Genomic DNA, 21,152 nt, shown 5'->3' with positions numbered 1-21,152 from the left:
TTGCTGATTTGGCTGGACTTTTACGTATGCAGCAACCAGTTACAGCCTTATTCAAAACTCCCACAAATATCGGAAACTCCCCAAATTAGGTATTGCCCTCAAGTGCTAGTTGAATGTATGCAGAAATGGTCAGTCTTTTGTGAGTTGTACAGGCAAAGAGGAAATTAGAAACTTATTGCCCATCACCAAATTGCTTCCCTATTACTTTTACATCAGACAGACCTTCCCAAAAAAGAGGCTAAAAATATCAATCATATCATACCAAAGTTTATTGATTACATCAAACAAAATTTCTGTAATGAAAAAGGCAAGTTGCATTCATAAAAGATGGCATTCACATTCATTATAGAAAGCAAAAACGATGTAAAAAATTGCTGAAGTGAAAAATGTAATATTGCAGTCCCATTTTGCAAGCTGAAAAATGATTTCGTCAACACTTGCATAAAATCTGCATTTATATACTGCACGTTATTAAAAAATTCCATCACTAAATTATTATGGATTTTGCAAATTTAGGCTTGTATTTTATACTGTTGCTGGTGTAAATGTGGTAGATATGGAATTTATGTTTTCAGTTTCGTAGGTAACATCCTCAAACAGTGGAGAACAGCTGTGAAAACTACTAGGACATTTTGTAGTTCGAAATTATTCAAATGATGGGTATATGATCCTATTATTACATTTTACCCCTTTCTCTGACACAAAATAAGGTGGTTAGATTGTAGTGGTAGGAATACTGGATGGCTTACTTCAAGTTATTCCATCTGCTAACCCCACGCTAACCAATTTTTTTGCTCACTAATAAAATATCTTTCAAAAAATAAAGTCAGGTCCCTCTCAAGGATCTTGGCCATGATATTACACATCATTGCCATCGTGAATTTGAGCTGCAGTGTAATGTGTAGCTTATTAGACACAACTCTAAATCCCCCTCGTCTTTCTTCCAGGATGCAAGGACTTTTACATGTCACCAGTTATATTTCCACTACCCTAGATATTCTGATTATGTCAAATCTCCATGGTCTGCATTAAACAAGCCTCTCTAATTAAGGTCGGCTCTTCGTATTCACAGTCCTTATAATTCTTATGTAAAACAACAATAACAATACAGCAACAACTATAAAAACAAGAACAACAACAAAACATCGAAAACTCTCCTGGGTCTGATTTTTTAGCTCTTTGGAATAGGTAAAGAATATATTGACTTGGTTTTCAGCAGACTGCCACAAATACTAGGCTACTAGAACACAGCACATTTAGGAAGGTGTGATGGCACCTAACAAAATACTCAAAAATAATACTGATAGATGAGAACAAATGAAATAATGAAAAAGGGTCAGTAATGATGGAATGGTTTCTGACAACTGAAATTATGTCCTTTCTAAAATTTAAGAAAAATTACACCTTAACATTAACACAAAATATAAATGGAAGAATCAAATGTGCCATATGGACTTTATAAATACACTGGTATAGATTAAATCTAATACTTCCTTCTCCAAATCAAGGTACAATATAAACACTAATAATAGTACAGGCATGCCAGGAAGACAACCAAGAATGGAAACTGGTAAGAAAATACCTTTTAAAAGACCATTTCAATTTAGTAGTCACTTATATCCAAAAAAAGCGTGTGTTTAATTTTAACATTTAATAAAGACACACCACATTTATATGTCTTAGGTGAACTCCTTAGGAGGTTAAAACCTCCCTCTAGTCCAGTAAGTCAAGGACTTTACCAAGGTGAATCTCGTGGTTTAGAGTTAGACCATTACTCTAGCCAAGTTTGCTAAGAGAGACAACATTCATGTTCAGAGTCGTGCTATGGACCCTTCCTCCTCCCAAATCGGCAAGTTAAAAAAAAAAAAAGTGCTGCATATATGCACAGATGCAACCTCTTTCAAATAAAAACCGTTAACAGTTTGAAATTAAGCTATTCTTCCTTCCTCTCCACAAAAAAATGATAAAAGACTGATGTTCAGAATGGCCTTTATTTTTATGTAACTGTGGTTTTGCCCATCTTGCCTCAGATCCCAGTAAAACTAATATTGGAAAAATCTATTATATCTTAACTATTTTGAGGAGCTACTGATTGGAAATGCTTTCTTTTCAAATCTAGTAGCCTTACACTCATTAAGTGTAATCCAGAAGAACAATAATAAATAATTTCTTTTGATTTTTGCAAAAATACCCAGGGTTAACATTCTTTCCACCTTTCAAGTTATTTTTTTGGCAAGGATATTCTATCAAGACAAAATTAGCATGTGGGTGAACAGAAAGGATTAACTACTATCTGATGGACTGATTTAGTCCTCTTATATTTTCAAGTATTCCTTTCATATGTTGAAAAAAAATAATTTAACATTATCATTCAGCAGGAACAAGAAATGTGATCCAAATTGCCTATTTCTTCTGCCAGGCAAAAAAAGTAATATTAGCAAAATCTATTCATTCCCATTGCATGACTTCTACTTTATACTATTGTATTTAAATCCAGTCAGAGTTCATGGGTTAAAAGAGCACCCATTGGTAGTTATTTTATTCTATCTAAAGCCAGAAATTCTAAATATTCTTGCTTTCAACCTTCATATAATTCATAACTTAGAGCTTTGGCCATAACGGCTACTTACAATAACTGTAAATGCTTAAGAGAGTCATTTGGTATCTTAGTGGACATTTACTCTGAACCTTAGACATAAGATAGTGGTTTAGTTTGTTGCATATCAAGTATCCTGAGATGATAACTTTTTGTAGTTGCTTCTTCATGCTTTCTTTTAGCTGTAACCACTGTCAATATGCTTGTAGGACAATAACATAGGCAGTTCAAGATTCGGATTCTGAAAGATTTAAAATACACAGAGTTAAAAGTTTTATCTTAATAATAATGTAAAACCATCTGTTCAGCATTTTCAAAAATAAATCAAGTAGTAAATTTTGTTATGAGAATAAAACAATTGTTTTAACAAAGCTGCCAAGTTTTATTCACATGCAGGGGAAAAAAAGTGACACAATAACCAATTTTGAATCCTTTATTCATCAGCTGAATAGATTCAGACTTGTTTTTTGCTTTTGGATTGCTCCAGGGTTCTTTTAAGAACTTTTACCACTAGGACAGCAGAGGCGTAGCTCACTAAGATCCCTTCTAGTCTGTGAGGGACAGAAGGGACATGAAAACAGGGACATTTTATTTAACTTTCTATCTCTAGCACCTAGCCCAGTGTCTGGCGCACAGCAGATGCTCAGGACATGTTGAATGAATGCATCAACTGTTTTTTGGTTGTGTTAGTTATGACAAAGTCTGAAGACACACTCTTTTGAAAGACTGTTATGAAAGTACTTTTCCTTTACTTAAAGAAACATGTTTCCTCTCTATAATATTGAAGTTAATTTTCTTTTTGGTAGATCATGTATCCATGAGTCAACTGACTCCTGTTTTTCTTATTCATCATCTTTTTAGAAAAGAAACCACAGAAATCTCCCTAAGAAATCTGTAGATTCTTCTTTGTCCTCTAAACATTATCACATGCTGTGATCAGGATGGGGCATGATAGGGCAACTGATCAGTGAGTATAAATCAGGTATGTGGAGAAGTGGAAGTCCTATGTCAAGGGAGTCAACCTAACCCTTGATTCTCCACTCAAAAATCCAACTTTTTAAAACCTGAGTAGTGGAGGGCCTTAAGGGGTGTACTGTTTTCTCCCCCTTTAGGTGCACCTTCCTTGTCATACTTGGACTAGAAGTTCTTTAGAATACCTTCCATTCCTTTTGATGTTCCATTTTCTCATATTAGTTCTTCAGGTAGCAGGGTCAGGGTGACCCTAACCAAAATAAGGTTGCCATTCACATCGAGAACTTATAAAAGGAGTCAGGCAGTTCCCTTATCAACCATGGGACAAACTCGGTGGCTAAACTAATTGCCAAATATTTTCCTTGGAGAAGAAATAATGTCACATGAAAATATATTCCTAGAAGAAATAACTACATTAAAAATAAAACAATTGTCTTTTGAAAAAAACTTCCTCAGTTGTGTTAGGCATTGTAGGAGTTAAGGCCCTGGAGAGACCAAAAGCAGTAGCAGTGTCTGCTACCCAGCCTAGTCTCCCAAACCACAGACCAAGCTAAGGCAAGCAATCCTGGGGGATACAAAATTCACTGGAAACAGTATAGCTAAAATGTATCACACAGCTTAGGGCAAGGCTATCTGGAACAAAATAGTCAAAGACTTTGAAGGCCACTGGGAAGCAGATTCATTACTGAGGGACAACAAAAGCAGGTGAGTCACTCCAAATGCGTAAAAGGATGTATGTAGACCGAGACAAAATGAATTGGCTTCCAAAATAACACTGCAGATGCAGACTGTGATGAACAGTAGGAGATAGAAGAACCAATGGATTCAATCCATTAGCTCAATTTTTATTCTTTGCTGGAGGGTAGGGAAGTTGATAGATGATGAAAAAATGGGCCTATGAGGTGGACTCACAATTGTTAGCATCACAGTGAACTGACCTGCAATTGTCATTCATGATGATCATTAATTTTTATGTGGGCATGAAAGACAGCCCTGCCCTAAGCCATAAAGAGTTGTTTCCAAGCTGACAAGCTTGTAAACCTCATTCATGAATTATTCTACATTCCCATGGATCGATAAAAGAACTTTAAAGGTCTAGGGTGACAGAGGCCCCTGAAGTGGGAAACAGAGTACACGCAGAGGAGTCATTCTGAGTTCAAGGATTCCTCCCATGGAATATCAATTCCATCCAAATCTTTTTTTGGGGGGGTAAATGAAACAATGTTATAAAATTAATTTACTCACTTTTGGAAAAATTAATTATGAAGCATTCTATATGATTAGGCTAGCATCCCCCTGAATGGCTAGGAAAGGTTTTACCTCTGAAAGTTGAAACATTTAGCTTGAATAAAACTTGACACTACAAAAAGTGATTAGAGTAGATTGGTTCATTAACATATACTTGGGGATCAGACATTTACAAGGACATTAAATATATACCTGGAAGCACAGACACAGCACATGGAAGTACAAACACATTGAATTATTTTCACATAATTCCCAAAAGAACATGCAGTGCTGAAACTGACTTGATATTATACAGATGCAATTTTGGAATATTTATTTTCAATTTTTCCAAATCATCTTTTAAAATCAAAATTATATTTCCTAATCAGTATTAACAAGCATTTTCACGTGATGCCATGACAACATGCCCCTTATAAATTAAATATACTGTATTGCCCTTCAGTTCTGGAAAATGCCTAAATTTTTATTTGGGGGCTTAGCAAATTTAAAATATGTATTCCTCCATATTCCAAGTAGTGCATCTTTATATTTTTTCAAAGAATAGTATAAAGTTCACCACACCAACAGCAGAGAAAATTTAGAGAGTGATATTTTCATTTTTTCTTTATAATGCTGTTAATCTGTTTCTTTAAAGCCAGCCTGCTTGTTTAGCACTAGGTACCTGTTACAATATATTAGATTCGTCTGAGAATGTTCGTAAAAGAAGAGGTCTGACTGAAGGTCTGATGGATAATGAGTCAGATGCCTTTTTACAGCTCAGATTTCTCTGTAATAGTGAGGTAAAGATGCTTAAAGCATTTGAAGATTGGTTAACCCACCTGGTGATAAAAATGTAGGAAGAAAAAAATAATTTCCTACAGACTACTCCTCTGGCCAAAAGTACAAATGATTACACTACAGCAAATGCATAACATTTAAATGAATACATTTAAAGACCTAAGTCTCCAACTCGAGTTGAATTGTTTTCATGGTAGAAGAATACAGACATTAGTAGTACGTGGCAAACTTGGGTTTTTGAAATGATGCTGGTTAAGTTATGCGGTTGATGAAGTCAATATGGTTCGATTAGTAAACCTTACCATCCTTTTGGTGAACACCTCTGAGAGTTGTGCCGGTACTGTGAGTGTACTGAACAAAGAGAAATTTGTGCAAAACATTCCTGTCTTAGTGAATAGACTAGCTGTAACACACTGTGGCTTCTACTGCGACCAGGAACCAATGGGACTACAGACCTACAGTCCAAGTTTTTGAAAATCACTTTCTCTCCAGTGTGACAATTTGAGAAGGTGAACAAATGATTAAAGGAAAATGACAAAATATTCTTAGGTATCAATAGAAGATGTAAAGATGAGTCATGAGAATTTTTCATAAAGAATCAGAAAATGATGTCAAGCAAATGAGAATGCAAGCAAGTTGGTACATTAAGAAAGGAAATCACCTTATTCACTCCAAGAGAAACTGTGATTGCTGGAAGTTTGAGAAAGCATGAAGATAGTAGATGTTCCTGAGGAAGGGAGGCGTTTCGTTACCTTGTTCACAATTGCACAAAAGGTGGAAAATTGCAGTAGAAAAAAGAGAAATGCAGAAACCAAAAAGAAAAAAAAGTAAATATTCTCTGAAATGTAAGACATTTAAAAAGAAACGTTGAGAATTCGAAGTTGAAATGACGTTAGTTTTGAAGACGTTACTTTCTGAAGTAAAAGTAGAGTTAGAGTTAGGAATAGTCTATTATATGAGCAAACTACTATTTCTCTGTATAGCAATTAAAATTTTTTTTCTTAATGGAAAATTAACTATTTTGAATAAAGTAATTTAAAAATATGTTTCTCATTGAAATAAAGCTCATCTCTAATCATTAACTTAGTAGCTTACACTGTTCAAAATCCACTGGTCAGAGAGCTAGGCTGAGGGTCCATCACCAGTCTATACTGAAGTAACTGTCTCCCCTATCCAATTGCATAGATGGAATATGAAGGGACTGACTGCCCTTGGGCAGTTCCAGGTTAAAAACCTAATCAAAACTAACATAATGGAAAAACTGTTGGTGAAACCACACTTCAGTGCCATTTACCTTTGAACCAATCTTTAACTTCCTTTATTCTAACATAATCTGATCAGTTTCCTCCTTTTCTCCTATAGAGACTCTTTAAAAGCGTTGGCTGAAGAGCTATGAATTTTTCCTTTAAAACACTTAGAAAAAGTAAAAATCGATAACTTACAAGTTTAATCAGAAAACCTAAGAGGTTAGTTTTGTTTTCTCTTATTCTGTGCCTGAAGCTATAGGCTAATTTATAGACTTGGTTTTGGTATTGCTCAAGCAAAACAGAAGATGAGTGGTCAACTATGCAGACGAGCTTAATGATTCTGCTAATCAAGATTACCCATATTATCTCCTTAGCAGCTAATGGAAATACGCTTACAAAAAGAAACCAGCTAAAGTAACACATATATCTAACAGAGTCTAATAAACATTTATACTTCTAAAGGCAAATATTTTTATTTATTCATATATATTTTAACATAACTACATTTTTTCCTGTTCACATTTTACCTTAAATACAGTTGGTGACATGTTGGTAACATGCAAATTACCAATTGATAAAGCTAGAGAAATAAATATTTCGTTTTTGAGAAAAAAATTTTAAATTGCTCGGTCTTCTATTTTGTGGGCAAAAACCTTGCAACAAGATTAACATGATACCAAATCACCCACCCTGTGTTTAAAATACAAGCCCATCTATTTAAGACTGTAACTGAAACACATTTTGGTGTGCTCAAAACCTTGTTCCCAATGGTCAGAGATAAAAGTATTTCTAAGAAGTAGAAATTTTAGGGGTTAATAGGTTACTTTATAAAGGAAAACAAAAGAAATATGGAAGTACAGAAGGCAGCAGAGAGCATGGAAAGAGTAAAGCAATAAAAAAAATTGATACAGCTAGCAATTGGTTGGGGGAGGGTGAGAAGGATGGGAGATAACTACAACAGTATGAAATTTCCACATTCCTTTGCAGTCATCTAGAGAGCTTTGACTCTGGCTCAATTAGCAGTTTGTCAAAGAGGCCAATGCATAAAGGTCCACCTCAACAGCCACGATGTTAGGATTCAACTTTATATTTGTCTAATTTAGATGACAGGACTGTTACCCTTAGAACTCTTGGTTCTATGTGACACTGTCAGGATTGCAATAGTAATCATCACTGTCATCGTTGTTATTATAAGGATAAATTGTATTCTCCAAAGTGCTTTCTCTGGGAATTTTGCTCAGACACCTGACATTCTTCCTTTTCCTGTCTTCCACTCTGAAAGAGCTCCCTGCATAATGGAATGTTTCCTCTTGTTTGTGCAGACCTCACATGCAAGGTATGGCCATGTTGCTGGGTCCATTCTCATTAGATTATAGTGTTTCCATGTCTACTAGGCAAAGTCAAGCCTCCTTTAGATCATGGTGGTTTACACGGGAAAACTTTACATAAAGATATGTGGAAAATTCCTCTGCTGGAAATGGGAACTGGTATTTACCAGTTGGCCAGAAGGTCCAGGTGTATTTCATTGATTAATAGACAGCCCAAGAAATGTGCTTAAGAGGGGACACAGCTTTTTGAAATACCAAAATCCTACACTTTAAATTTCCTTTAAAGTGTTATCTGCTGTACCACTGTTCAGTGCTCCATGACAGTTTCATCATACGCTTGTCAGCACCATGGCGATGAGGCTTTGTCAGTTTATAAGCTAAAGAAAAGTCCTATGATCCTTAATGATGGGACTTTAGCTCAAGAATTAACTACATTGCTGAAAAAAAGGGTGTGGAAATATTTACCCCTGAGTTAAATGAGTGGGGGAACCTATTTTCAAAGAAAGAATTCTTTCTAATGCTAATATCATGACAGAACTCAGCTGTGGTGGAGGCTTCTAGAGGTAGTGACTTGGACCTTGAAATAGCTCAGCTGTGTTACAAGCCATAGTATTGAATCTACTGTTCTGTTTATACCTGCTTACAGAAGTGTTCCAAATAAGTCCCCTTTATAACTCAACTAGAGTGAGAGCTCCTTGTGAGAGGGAGCTACATCTGATTCTTCTCTGAATGATCAACACCTAGCACAGCAGCCAGCTTACAGTGGACACTCAGGCAATGTGTGCTGAATTGAATAGAATTCAACAGAAGGCTGCTTCTATAATTGTTAAATGTAAATGGTTTAGCTTCTTTCTCAAATGCCATAGACATTTTCTCTATCCATTGCTGAGTTCCCTTCTTAAAGCAGCTGCCAAGACTCACAGGAGGATAGCACTGGCAGTCTACTTACCACAGGCATTTCTGGCTCTACATGCAAAGGATCCCTAGCTTACTGGTTGAAGTCAGGGTGATCTTCTACCTCTAGCTCGGGACACACATTTTGTCCCATTAGTGATCCTGTCAGGTATGAGGCTGACCCAGTGTAAAAGAGTCCTTTGCGTTTCTTTACAACGAGGCCAATGTCTTAGCAAGGGATATTGAACAAAGTAGGAAGTCACCCAGGATGCCAGACTGTTGGTCATTAAAATACTCTTTTCTCCTTTATCTTAGAAGAGGCCTCTGCCTCTTTGACGTGGCCAACTAGAGCCTTGTGTAAATAGATGTGACTTACCAGCGTAGTCATGGCTGCCATGTTTCAGTTGGCCTTTATGCATTCATATGCACTACTTTGCTCTTGCATTTTCTCACAAGGGGAAAAAAAGAAAAAAGAAAAAAGAAAAAAGAAAAAAAAAAGGCAGTGCTGCTGAGTGCCCACAATGTTTTGTCTCATCTGCAAGTCTCACAATCCCATAGAGTCTGAAAAACCATTTAGCCTTTCAGACTCCGGATATAAAGAGAGATGTTCATCAGTAGGTGGCTCAAGACATGTTCACTGGTTCAATGATGATAGGAATAAATGAATGAATGAGTGAACGAATGAAGGTGATTATGGAAATTCTCCTGGTTGTTCTAGCATATCAGCATGCCAAGCTACAGTACAGACACTGGAATTCCTCCTATCATGGACATAATCCATGGTAAAACAAATCTCATGCTGAACCCTGGAAACATTCTACACTGCTAAGTAAAAAGGGCTGCAGTCCCAGAACTCCATGCTTTCGTTCAACAGAAGTTTGGAATCCGTTGTTTGCGTGGAAAGAAAATGTTCTAAGTCTTTATCTGTGACTACCTTGTAGCATCCCTTCATTTAATGGCCATTTAACTTATATAAAAACATTTAAAATATTTAGTAGCCATTTAATTGATATAAAAGTCACCTCCAGCCAGTGTCTAATTTTTTTAAAGGGCTTAAGGAAGAGGATAAGATGATATGTTTGAAGGTTTTGATTTCTGAGATTTTTGTCTCATCTTTACAGCATGAAGCTGGGTGTGAGCCATTATTTAGCATGAGCTCCATTACCCCAAATAAGGAAAACATCGAGGAACTCCTCAAAGTGTACTCCCAAATAAGGAGTCCTAACTAGACAAATCTCTATTACAACAAGGCACCAAAAGATTTCTTACTGTGACACTTTCTGTTTGGCTTCATGCAAATTGCCACTTGAGCCATTCTGGGAGGAACCTATTTTATCCCTGTTCAACTGGTATTAAAGGTATAATCAGACAAGTAAATGCCACTTTTCCATTCTAAGACTAAACACCAGGCTGGAGGGAGTTAGTGGGGGGTCTACGGGAAGGATTAGAGAGAGATTAAGGCGGTCTTAGGTTAACGTTACTGTGTGCAGTTCCAGCCATAAGGCATGCAGAAGCAGGGAGTTAAGGCCAGTTCTGACCACCTAACTATACAGTGATTGGGCCGTGTATACCAAGAATCAATGTGGCTTATGCCACTGATAATCTACTGCTTTTGAGTGGGGCTGATACTGACTTGTATCATGAAGCTCCTCTCTTATACATCTAATCACTGAAGATTTTCCCACTATAATCATTTTAGTTCCCTATTCTGCATGATGCCAACCACTGGAATCAATCAATAGGAAAAAAAAAATCAAGGCAAACCAGTTTTGTGGCTAAAATGGTTGGCAAATTTAATGAAATAGATCAGGTAGATATAGCTTAGTCTACTTCTTGAAAATATTGCCTTGGAGGGGCTACAAGGTCTAATTGGTGTCAATATGATCGAAACAGGGTTTTGTTTGGCAAAATGAGCTAGTGTTGGTAGGAATATGACATATTTAATTAACCTGTTGGTCAAAATTTGCCAGAAGATTTATTTTCAAGGCTGATCTATCCCTTTCAGTTTAAAGGCTTTTTCAGAAAGGCTCAAAAGATATCAGACAATGCAGGGCCAAGCGATTAGGCTGACAGAGGGTAATAACTTCTCATTCCCGCAAAAAATTTACCATATAAGCAGCAAAAATAAAAACACACTCATAAAACAATCTTGAATTTTTACAAGTGTGTTCAAGAGGGGAAGGATGTAGAAACCACATTCAGGGAATTCTCTTTTGGTTCAAACATACTGCTGGACAGACAGGGCTAGAAGCAACACAGAGATTAAGCAGCACTATAATTAAAGAAGGGGAAAGGTTTGAAAGAGGCAAATTGGGATTATCAACTGAAAAAAAAAATCTGCAAACAACCCATGGGGAAATTTCTAAGGTTAAAGCTGGAATGTTGGTGTGGAAATTCCCAGTGTGAAAATTCTAGGTTAAATTAAAAAAAATCATTTTTTCTGTTTAAAATTCCATATGGAGCATATGAGATACTCCATATGGATTGCTAAAGGTCACATAGAACACTATTAAGGAATCTACTTACCACCTGCATTGGATAACGAAGTTTTTTACTATACTTTTTATGCAGAAGATGAAATTAAGTGATGAACCTGTAAGGAGGGGTTTAACATGCTGTAACTAATGCAATTCTCTAAATAAAGTTTTTAGTTCACGGCAGATATTGAAGCCCCTTCCAAAAATCAGGTGGTAATATAAACTTAGTTCTTACCCTGGCACTTCTTCTTCTTACATTCTTTAATACTATCAGGAGAATCTCAGGGAAAAGGCTGATAAATATTAGAAGAACTATGGCCAACCATGTGGATACAGAAGACAGCATTTGAGCAAATACAAAATACATTCTCTGTTGTTTGAGAAAAGGCCTAGAGTGGAAAGAAAATACATAATGGAAAAACAAATCAGTTCCTGTTATATGAAACAGTAGTATAACTGAAACTTTTGTAATTAAAAGGAATCTTCATTATGTACATTAATAAAAATAATTTTCTTTAGGACGACCCAGAAGTAGTAAACTGATTTCATTTACTAAATGTTTGGAAAGAAAAGGAATGATAATCAAAGGGGAAAAAGATGCTAAAATGCATTTGACTTGAAAACAACTAAGCGATCAATTTTAAAGCTGCCAACTGGAGAATACTTATTTGCATTAGAAAATGCTGGAGGGCTTCCCTGGTGGTGCAGTGGTTAAGAATCCGCCTGCCAATGCATGGGACACGGGTTTGAGCCCTGGTCCGGGAAGATCCCACATACTGCAGAGCAACTAAGCCTGTGTGCCACAACTACTGAGCCTGTGCTATAGAGCCCGTGCGCCACAACTACTGAGCCCGTGCGCCACAACTACTGAAACCCACGCGCCACAACTACTGAAGCCCACGCGCCTAGAGCCCATGCTCCGTAACAAGAGAAGCCACTGCAATGGGAAGTCCACGTGCCGCAACGAAGAGTAGCCCCCGCTCGCTACAACTAGAGAAAGCCCGCACAGCAACAAAGACCCAATGAAACCTAAAATAAATAAAATAAAATAAAATAATAAAAAAAAGAAAATGCTGGAGCTTCAGAGATATTCACGAGAAATGATGATTAATTTTTATGCTAACAAACATTTTACTTCCTTGGCTGTTTTTTTTTTAATATAAGAAAGGATTTCTGGTCTGCATTTGGAAATTTAAAAGACATTTTTATTACCACTCCCCACCCCACCCCCCACCCACAAAACCCCTATGTAAACATAACAAGGACTGTAGAGATTTTCTCTCTCAAATGGGAGGAATCTACCATTCTCATCCACAAATATATATTGAGTACGAGTGTGTGCCAAGTAGGTTGACAGAAGAATATTGCTAATCACACATTAAGCCTCGGGGTCGAGAAATCCAGGAGAACGCCTCATTCTGCAGGGTTCAGTCATCCACTGAACTGTTAGGCAACCACTGAGAAATCCAGCCAGTTTCCCTTCCCTGCTGGGGCTGAACCACAGAGAGCCTCACTAGGCTAGGATGAACGTTGTCTGAAGCTGAGGGGGAGGAAGTGCAAAGCAGCTGCTCAAGGTTGGGGTATACATCAGACTGTCCTTGGATGAGGAGCCTTAGGTAGATAAGTGGTTGGTGCCATTTAGTAGATCACAAATAGTGCTCACTGAAGATAAACTGGTTTCTCATTTAAACATTCATGTTTGTGCACTCTCATGTAACATGATAAAATCAAGCTCGTGGCTCTACACAGATGAGGACTAGACTGTGGAATATATGTGGAATAGACTGTGAGCACAATAGTGAGGTGGAGAAACTTATGAGGTCCAGGCTGAACAAGTTTTCTAGGGTTCCTACCATAAAGAAAATATTTCTACAGAGCTCTATTCCCACTCTAATTCAGAAGGGCACCCTGACTAATCTTCTAGGCCGTTAACTGAGGCACAATAAGGGTCCAGCAGACAACTGACAGCTAGTCGTCACAGGGTATTCTTTTGCACAGTACCCTCTCTGTGATTAAAAGCTCCACATTTTTCTTTTTGATTTTGATGGCATCTATGGAGTTTTGCAGAGGAGCAGTAAAAAACAAAAATTATTATTCCTGGATGGGGTTTGGGGATCAGAAATCATCATTCTCACTGCCCATCCCCAAAGATGGGTGAGTCACAATGCCTCAGGGTTGAGCATGTCTGGAGATTAGCTGCAATCAGCATTCAGCTGAAGTATTACAGTTTCTAGTCACATTTTCTTGGTTGCTTTATAATATAAATTTTATATTCTTGTAGTAGCTCAACTCAGACAGGTCTACTTAAGGATAGCACTATAGGCAACAAAATAAAACAGATTTATTAACATTTCATTTTTAGTAACCATCTCTAATGAATAGAAACAGGTGCGACAATATCTTAAATCATTTAAAGGATTTATTTTAATCAATAAGGAATAGTCTGGAAAGAATGAGAAATTTTAGTTTCCTAGAAACATTTCATTCTTGTGGAAATTCTGCATAATTAGTTCAGATACTGATTACATAGGTTCCTAGACAGAATTATGACCTTACAATTGTGTATTACATTTGGTTAATCAACTTTGATTCATTTGTATATTATTAAAGAAAACAGACTTCCTTCAGCTTCATTGCTTCAATAATTACTTATATAGGTGTCAAATAAATGCTGTAATTATACTTTCTGGAGCTGCTGCTTCCATAAGTGATTAGGTTGTCCATATTTTTATTTCTTGAGGCCTTTATTTTAAAAAGCTTTCCAAAACGGTAAGAGTTTCTTGTAATTAAGTCTCAAGGGACATAAACATGGTCCCCACATCTCTGTGATAATATGGACTGTTTTGTACGTATGATTTTGCTCAAACCAGTGAAAATATGTATTCCTAGAATCTTACCCTATGGCTAACTCTAGTTCTGGTCTCTGCTGCTGGCATCCTTGTCAGGGGAAGTCACCAATTAATGAAAACAACTGTGATATTAAAAAACAAAATATAGGCCTCTGGGAGTAAGGAAAGGAGATGAAAATCTAACTTATTTTAATTCCTTATAACTCTCCCAATCACAGCTTATGTGCCCCTCACTGGACTCTAGTCTCCTTGAGGCAGGGGTACAGTCTATTCATTCCTGTATCCCATAGAGTGCCTCACACAAAACGGATTCTGAATAAACATCTACTGAACCAAGATGAACAGAATGAACTTTAAATGCAAGCTGTAAAGTCTACCTTTACCTCCCCCAAAACAATGGGATGGTGATTTCAAATATAACCCTCTGAGTATTAAGTGATATATATTCTATCTCTTGAGCACATCTGTAGTGACAAGAAGGAGAGTAATATCCCATAAAGAGAGAACAGGGTCCAAATGGATAATACTGTATCTACTGGCCACTATATTGTGTAGAAACTTCACAAGATGAGTATTTCTACTGGAAATCACATGGGAGGTCATGCTAGAAATTAGTTTCATTTCACAGAGAGATGTTTACACACCTTCAGGTCAGAAGGTTTGGACAGGGGCTACCAGAAGGGAGGTCTTTTGAGTAACTCATGCAGTCTATATACTTGCATTTGAAATCTTACCTGAAATAGCAGCATTACTGGCTAGAAGTAACTTCCAGTCCATTAATATTGAAGACTTGCCATCTTATATAATCAAAACTTTAAAAGTATAATTAATGTTTGCATATACAATGTACCTATATATGTATTTTGTTATTTACATATTAAACACGTACAGTAGCTTACCATATAATTCCTCCCCAGAAGAATGAGAAAAATACATAAAACGCTAAAGAACCCCAAATCACAAAGTGGTTTATCCATGTCCAGAAACGAGTATCCAAGGCGAGCTGAAAGGATACAACACAAGAGATTTCATGATGAGTACAAACTGTACCAGGCCGTATCTGATGGTATTTGACAACTTATACACAATATGATACCTGTGGGAGGATCTAGCTTGGGCCAGGCAACCAGAAGAGAATGGCACTAGAAGAACAGAACCCAGACTTTTCAAAGAGCTCTGCCCTCAGGCATTTAGACTCTAGGAGAACAGGCATGGAGGTGTGGTCAAGCAAGTACAGCTGCAGATGCCTCACTACTGAAGGAAGGGCAAGGAATGAGGTAATGGTAACATCCCAGAGACTGGAGCCCCGTGTCCTTGAGTGGTGGCGGTCAGGGAGCTGATGGCAAAAGGAGAAGGCCTGGCTGGTGAGGCAGGTATACTGAAAAGCAGGAGGTGAGGGAGAGAGTAGCTAGGAAGAGAAGACAAACTACACAAAGGAGTCGTGAGAGCTCAAACACAACAGATGAGGGTTACTAAATGCAAAGGCAACTAGCTCTACACATCAGGCATCATGGAGCCATGGATTGTGGGTCTATGTAGTGTGCAATTTTTCAATTGCAAAATCCGTATCTACTCCATTAAATTAATAACATTTTCAGTTGCCTTAGATTTTAATCCTCTCATGTTTCTTCCAGGGTTGCTTGTTTCTTCAGATTGTGGCACCTGGGATTTTCAAATGCAATCTAAAAATAAAAAGTATGGTCCACTCTGCTTGCTTAGAATTTCTGGGCCACATGGCCTAATATCCAGGGCATTTAATTTTTGAAGAGGAGGTGGTGTTTGTTTTGTTACTTGCTGTGACACCCTGCTCCTCAGCAATCTGTTAACATTTGCTCACTTATAAACAAGTTATTGATAACATTGTCTTGAATTCCCATCCTCCGGCTGCTAGGGAGCATGCCACAGTAATACCCATGCAAAGAAAAGGGAGTGGATGGATTTTTTTTAATTGGAGTATAATTGTTTCACAATGGTGTGTTAGTTTCTGCTTTATAACAAAGTGAATCAGTTATACATATACATATGTTCCCATATCTCTTCCCTCTTGCATCTCCCTCCCTCCCACCCTCCCTAGCCCACCCCTCTAGATGGTCACAGAGCACCAAGCTGATCTCCCTGTGCTATGCGGCTGCTTCCCACTAGCTATCTACCTTACGTTTGGTAGTGTATATATGTCCATGCCTCTCTCTCGCTTTGTCACAGCTTACCCTTCCCCCTCCCCATATCCTCAAGTCCATTCTCAAGTAGGTCTGTGTCTTTATTCCTGTTATACCCCTAGGTTCTTCATGACATTTTTTTTTTTGAGGGACAGGTGAAAGTTGCTGCAACAAGGCCAACTTTAGCTATGAAGGGTGCTTGGAAGCCCTGGGGCCATATGCAAGGCCAGGGGTAAAAAAGGGTGGGGAGGATTCCCTTTCAAATTATGATCCTATGAGACAAAATAGTAAATAACAACTAGCATCTATTGTACTGAGCACATTCTATGTGCCAGACCCCATTCTAACTGCTTTATATGTATTCACTAATTGACTTCTCACAAAAAAAATTCCTAAGGGATGTGGGTGGTACTTTTATCTCCATTTTATAGAAGAGGAAATGTAAGTACTGAGAAACGAGGTCACTTGCCCAAGGACATCCAGATAGTAAGTGGCTAAACTGAGATGAATTGTAACATTTTCTTTTGCAGTCCTAAAATATTACTGAAATAGCAGATGAATAATTCAAACATGTTAGTTGTATTCGGTACAAGAAATGAAGCAGGTATAAAAATTCAGAGGGGAAATGATTAGAGGTCCTTTGTCAATTATACTTCTGAATTCTAATTCTGGCCACTGGGCATACTGGAATTCATTTAAAGGTACTCATTCTTTTTTTTTTTTTAAAGGTACTCATTCTTAAACCCCATGTGAGGTGTTTATTACTGGAATGATCAAAATAATTTTGATTATACCTTCAACTATAAGGGAGTCCCAACTCATGAACATCAAGGGTAGTATTCAGCACACAGCATTATTACACGGCTGCACGTTAATGCCAATGATTTTGCCAAAACTGCCTTTGTTGTATGTTACCTGCTGTATATTCTTATGCATTTCATCACAAATATGAGTAAATTTCAATGATGAATACATTATAAAAAACGTCATCACTACCAAGCTCTTTCGCACACATATCTTGCTCATGGACACCTATATTCAACTGTCTTAAGTACCCAAATTCCTTTAAGGACTGGCATTCTTAAACAGATATATAGCTTTAAAAAATACTCAAGTACTTAACATGGAAACACACACATACACACAGCCCATTTATATACCACTTAACATCTCAAAAATAGCAGGAAAGAAGGAACAGATTTCCACTATAAGTATGGTATATTAAAAAAAAAGAGGATAGGCAATATACTGGAAAAAATGGATCACAAATAGTATAGAAATGTCCAAATCTCTAATATCACACATAACTTTAGTAAGCATTCAGACTTGAATAACAACTCGCAGTAAAAATAAAGATTAGAAGACAAAAAAGATATAAGACCAGAAAGTATTACAAAAATGGTGTTAAACATATTTGAATAAATAAAAATCTAACCTTCAGAGTTACGGTGAATACTAAGACTGTAAAAACAATGGTTCCAAAAGTCCAGTTTCCATATACCTGAAAAACATTCAACAATTACACGTACCATGAATACACAATTGCTTAAAATAATAAACAGCCAAGTTTAATCTTGAGTATAACTGCCAAAGATTTTTGTATAAATTGTTTAGGGAATTATCTGCTCAAAAGATCAGGCCAAAATGCTGGCTTTTACTGTGAGCCTAAATTTTCTTGGAGAGGTACACCACATGCGTGGTTGGTAGCGTTTATTTCGTGACTCCATGAAGCATAAAACAGGGAACACACTGGTGTGATACAGGCAGGAAAAACCCTATTCCACTAACAGTAACGTTCATAAAAACAACTCATTTGGATGGCTCCTATATCTAAAGAGGTTGATTTGGGCTTTTCCTATAATATAGATCTAAAGATCTCTATGTATAAATAAAGACTAATTTGCAGACAAATGAACTCACATTTTAAAAATAGAGTATATGATGACAGAGGGTAACTAGACTTACTGTGGTGACCATTCAGTACATAAAAATATCGAATCCTTATGTTATATACCTGAAACTAATATAATGCTATACGTCAATTATATCTCAATAAAAAAACAAATAAAATAGAGTCTAATTTTGTGGCTGTAAATATTAGAGCTGTCAGCATGTGCACATCAAAGAAAAGCAGATACCATGTATATAAACCCAAACGATGGCAATGAATGGCACATATGCTTACCAAACGCTGTCAAGATCTGAATGCATAACATTAAAACAGAAAATGAAATGTAAAAGGTTTTAAAAAAATAAAAACAAAAATTAAGGTTAAGAGCAAAAAAAGGATTTGATCAAATCGTACATGGTGTTATATTTAATTGCTGATAGTAGTCCATATACTTATTGTAATTTTAGCAAACAATATACAATAAAATCTAATTCATTTGGACTTCATGAACTCAAAATGAGTGATGACTTGGATACAGGGTTGGTTGAGGCTCCCCATGTACCACCAGTAGACTTTGCTGAGCAAATGAACCATGTCAATAGAGTTGCAGGAGGGTACAGTCAGTTCTATATAATTTATGTGGCAAATAAATACAAAATAAAAAGTTGGAGTTACAGAATCAGTCATAAAGCTGAAGGGACCTGAGAAATCATAAAATCGAATTTCTTCTTCTTACTGTTGGGCAAAGGTGACTTGGAAAACTGAAGGGACTGGCCCGAGGATGCACCGAGAGATTTAGTAGGGCCGTCTCCCTGGCAAATGCTACATGTGCCTACTCTGAAGTACTAGGTCTGTATTTCCTCAACAGTTACTCAGTGATTAATAACTTTAATGGATTCATACTAAACTGATTTCTGTTAGTCCAAATTAGAGAGGTTCTAACTGTAGTACCAAATTTCAAAGTATCATTCAAATTCACTGAGCCTATCACTTCTGTAACAGATGTTGACTGTCTCAGTTCTAGACATAGTCAGTGTACTCAGTAAAGTCTTTTTGAACCTTTGCTTTGCTTCATATGATTATAACCAATGAATGACCATAAAAGAGGAAGCCCAGAAATAGCAAAGAACATAGCGAACGCAGCATGCAAGGTGGTGGGTTTGATTTTCCACTGTGTGGCTGCCAGAAGACCTCACCCCACTGGCAATTCTCTCCTAGAGCACAGCCAGGGCAAAATCACCCCAATGCAGGTGCTGACCTATGTAGTCGCTGGCTGGGAAGACACTGGCAGGATCTGTGTAGCCTTTCTGGAAAACACTATGCTCCCATGTGGAAAGGAAGGAGGAAGAGAAGGGAATTCCCTAATTATTGGGCAAATACTGCAAACATACGGCAGCTACCCCCTTCCACTCTAAGCACGGAAGGCCACTATGAGTAAGAACTGAGTAGGGACAGACATTGCTTTTAAAACAGGAAAAGACTTGCTCACGTCAAAGTGTACGGGTCCAAAGTCTGAAATCCCAAGAACTCTGTTCATCTAGTAAAATTACAGCCAAGTTAAGCTTCCAGAGGTTTGCACATAAGCTGTCTAGTTAGCCATGCATGCAGGAAGTGATTTCTCACTTCAGCACTTCTACTGTTCTAAGGACATTGTGAGAACTAAATACCCATACCTTTAGAAAAATAATTTGCAAAATGATTACAGCTAGAGTATGTGTATGACAGATCCAGTGCCTATGGAAAAAAACTTAAGCCATGCTTGTAATACCGAAAGATGTAATGATGTTTTTTTTTTTACCTTTGCATTTTCTTCTAAGGATGAAGTCTGAAAAAGAAAATAAGTCCCAAAGAAGAACACTGTTCCTTCAAATGCAGCCAGAAATGTCCAATATAAGAAGGGGCCCAACTGCAGCATGGCATTTCCAGAAATTTTCCTATTGAGAAATAGGAAAAAACACAAGTTAATGAATCTCTGTAGGCTGTTTATTTAAAGATACAGTGAAACGCCAAAGGTGCGCATGGGGTTTGACCCTGTTAGAATGAAGGGAGCTGTCCCTGAGGGGACTGGTAAGCTTTTGATAAAAGCCCAGACCGAGCTGCAGGTTTGTCTTTGTGCAATCACCTCCTGGCTGAGGTGTTGCAGTAAACTGTCAAAGTGCTTCTAAGTTAAAATTCTGGCCGCTGACAATAATAATATCATCAATAATCATTAGCTCTCATTTACTGAGTACTTATTATATGCTTATAAAAGTGGGTTAAGAGTTTTACATTGTCCATTTTTGTATACACGAAACCCACATGAAATAGATATTCTTATCACTACCATTTACAAATAATGAGCCTCACAAAGGTGTATCATAATGGTTTCCAAACTTTGATGCACATTAGAATCACCAGGGGATCTTTAAAAACATTGATGCCTGGCTCCCACCCTCATTCTGATTTAACTGGCATGGGGTGTAACCTGGGCAACCAGGATAATTTAAAAACTCCCCAGGTAATTCTAATGTGCAGTAAAGTTTGGGAACCACTAGTACAGCAGTATGCCAGAGTTCACTCAGTTAGTAAGGGACAGAGCTAGTATACAATCCTAGACTGATTTGACTTTAAATCACATGCTCTCAACCAAGCTACCATGGCTTTGCAACTATGTTAAAATATTTAGTTTAATCAAGATTTCTGCCTGGGAATTTAACCTTTCTTAGGTCTTGGGGTAT

The 21,152-nt window shown here is 37.2% G+C and overlaps 1 protein-coding gene across 3 annotated transcripts in view; it reads right to left on the bottom strand.

Moving 5' to 3' along the window:
• Window positions 1-247: 247 nt before the first annotated feature.
• Window positions 248-21,152, bottom strand: part of ATP11C (ATPase phospholipid transporting 11C (ATP11C blood group)) — a 167,422-nt gene continuing 146,517 nt past the window's right edge. For 2 of the 3 annotated variants that reach the window (XM_081223177.1, XM_081223176.1), the window contains exons 25-30: window positions 20,234-20,369; window positions 17,980-18,045; window positions 15,288-15,391; window positions 11,775-11,928; window positions 5,478-5,582; window positions 248-2,837 (exon numbers count right to left, since the gene is read on the bottom strand). In XM_081223177.1, the coding sequence (XP_081079303.1) occupies window positions 5,481-5,582; window positions 11,775-11,928; window positions 15,288-15,391; window positions 17,980-18,045; window positions 20,234-20,369 (562 nt within the window). In that variant the 3' untranslated portion in view covers window positions 248-2,837; window positions 5,478-5,480. The remainder of the gene's footprint in view (window positions 2,838-5,477; window positions 5,583-11,774; window positions 11,929-15,287; window positions 15,392-17,979; window positions 18,046-20,233; window positions 20,370-21,152) is intronic. The other variant, XM_081223178.1, reaches the window with a different exon arrangement.

Source organism: Mesoplodon bidens (assembly GCF_964165515.1).
Source record: "Mesoplodon bidens genome assembly, chromosome: X".
Lineage (NCBI taxonomy): Eukaryota > Metazoa > Chordata > Mammalia > Artiodactyla > Ziphiidae > Mesoplodon > Mesoplodon bidens.
The sequence above is the reverse complement of the archived record's forward strand: the minus strand, read 5'-3'. Positions and strand labels throughout refer to the sequence as shown.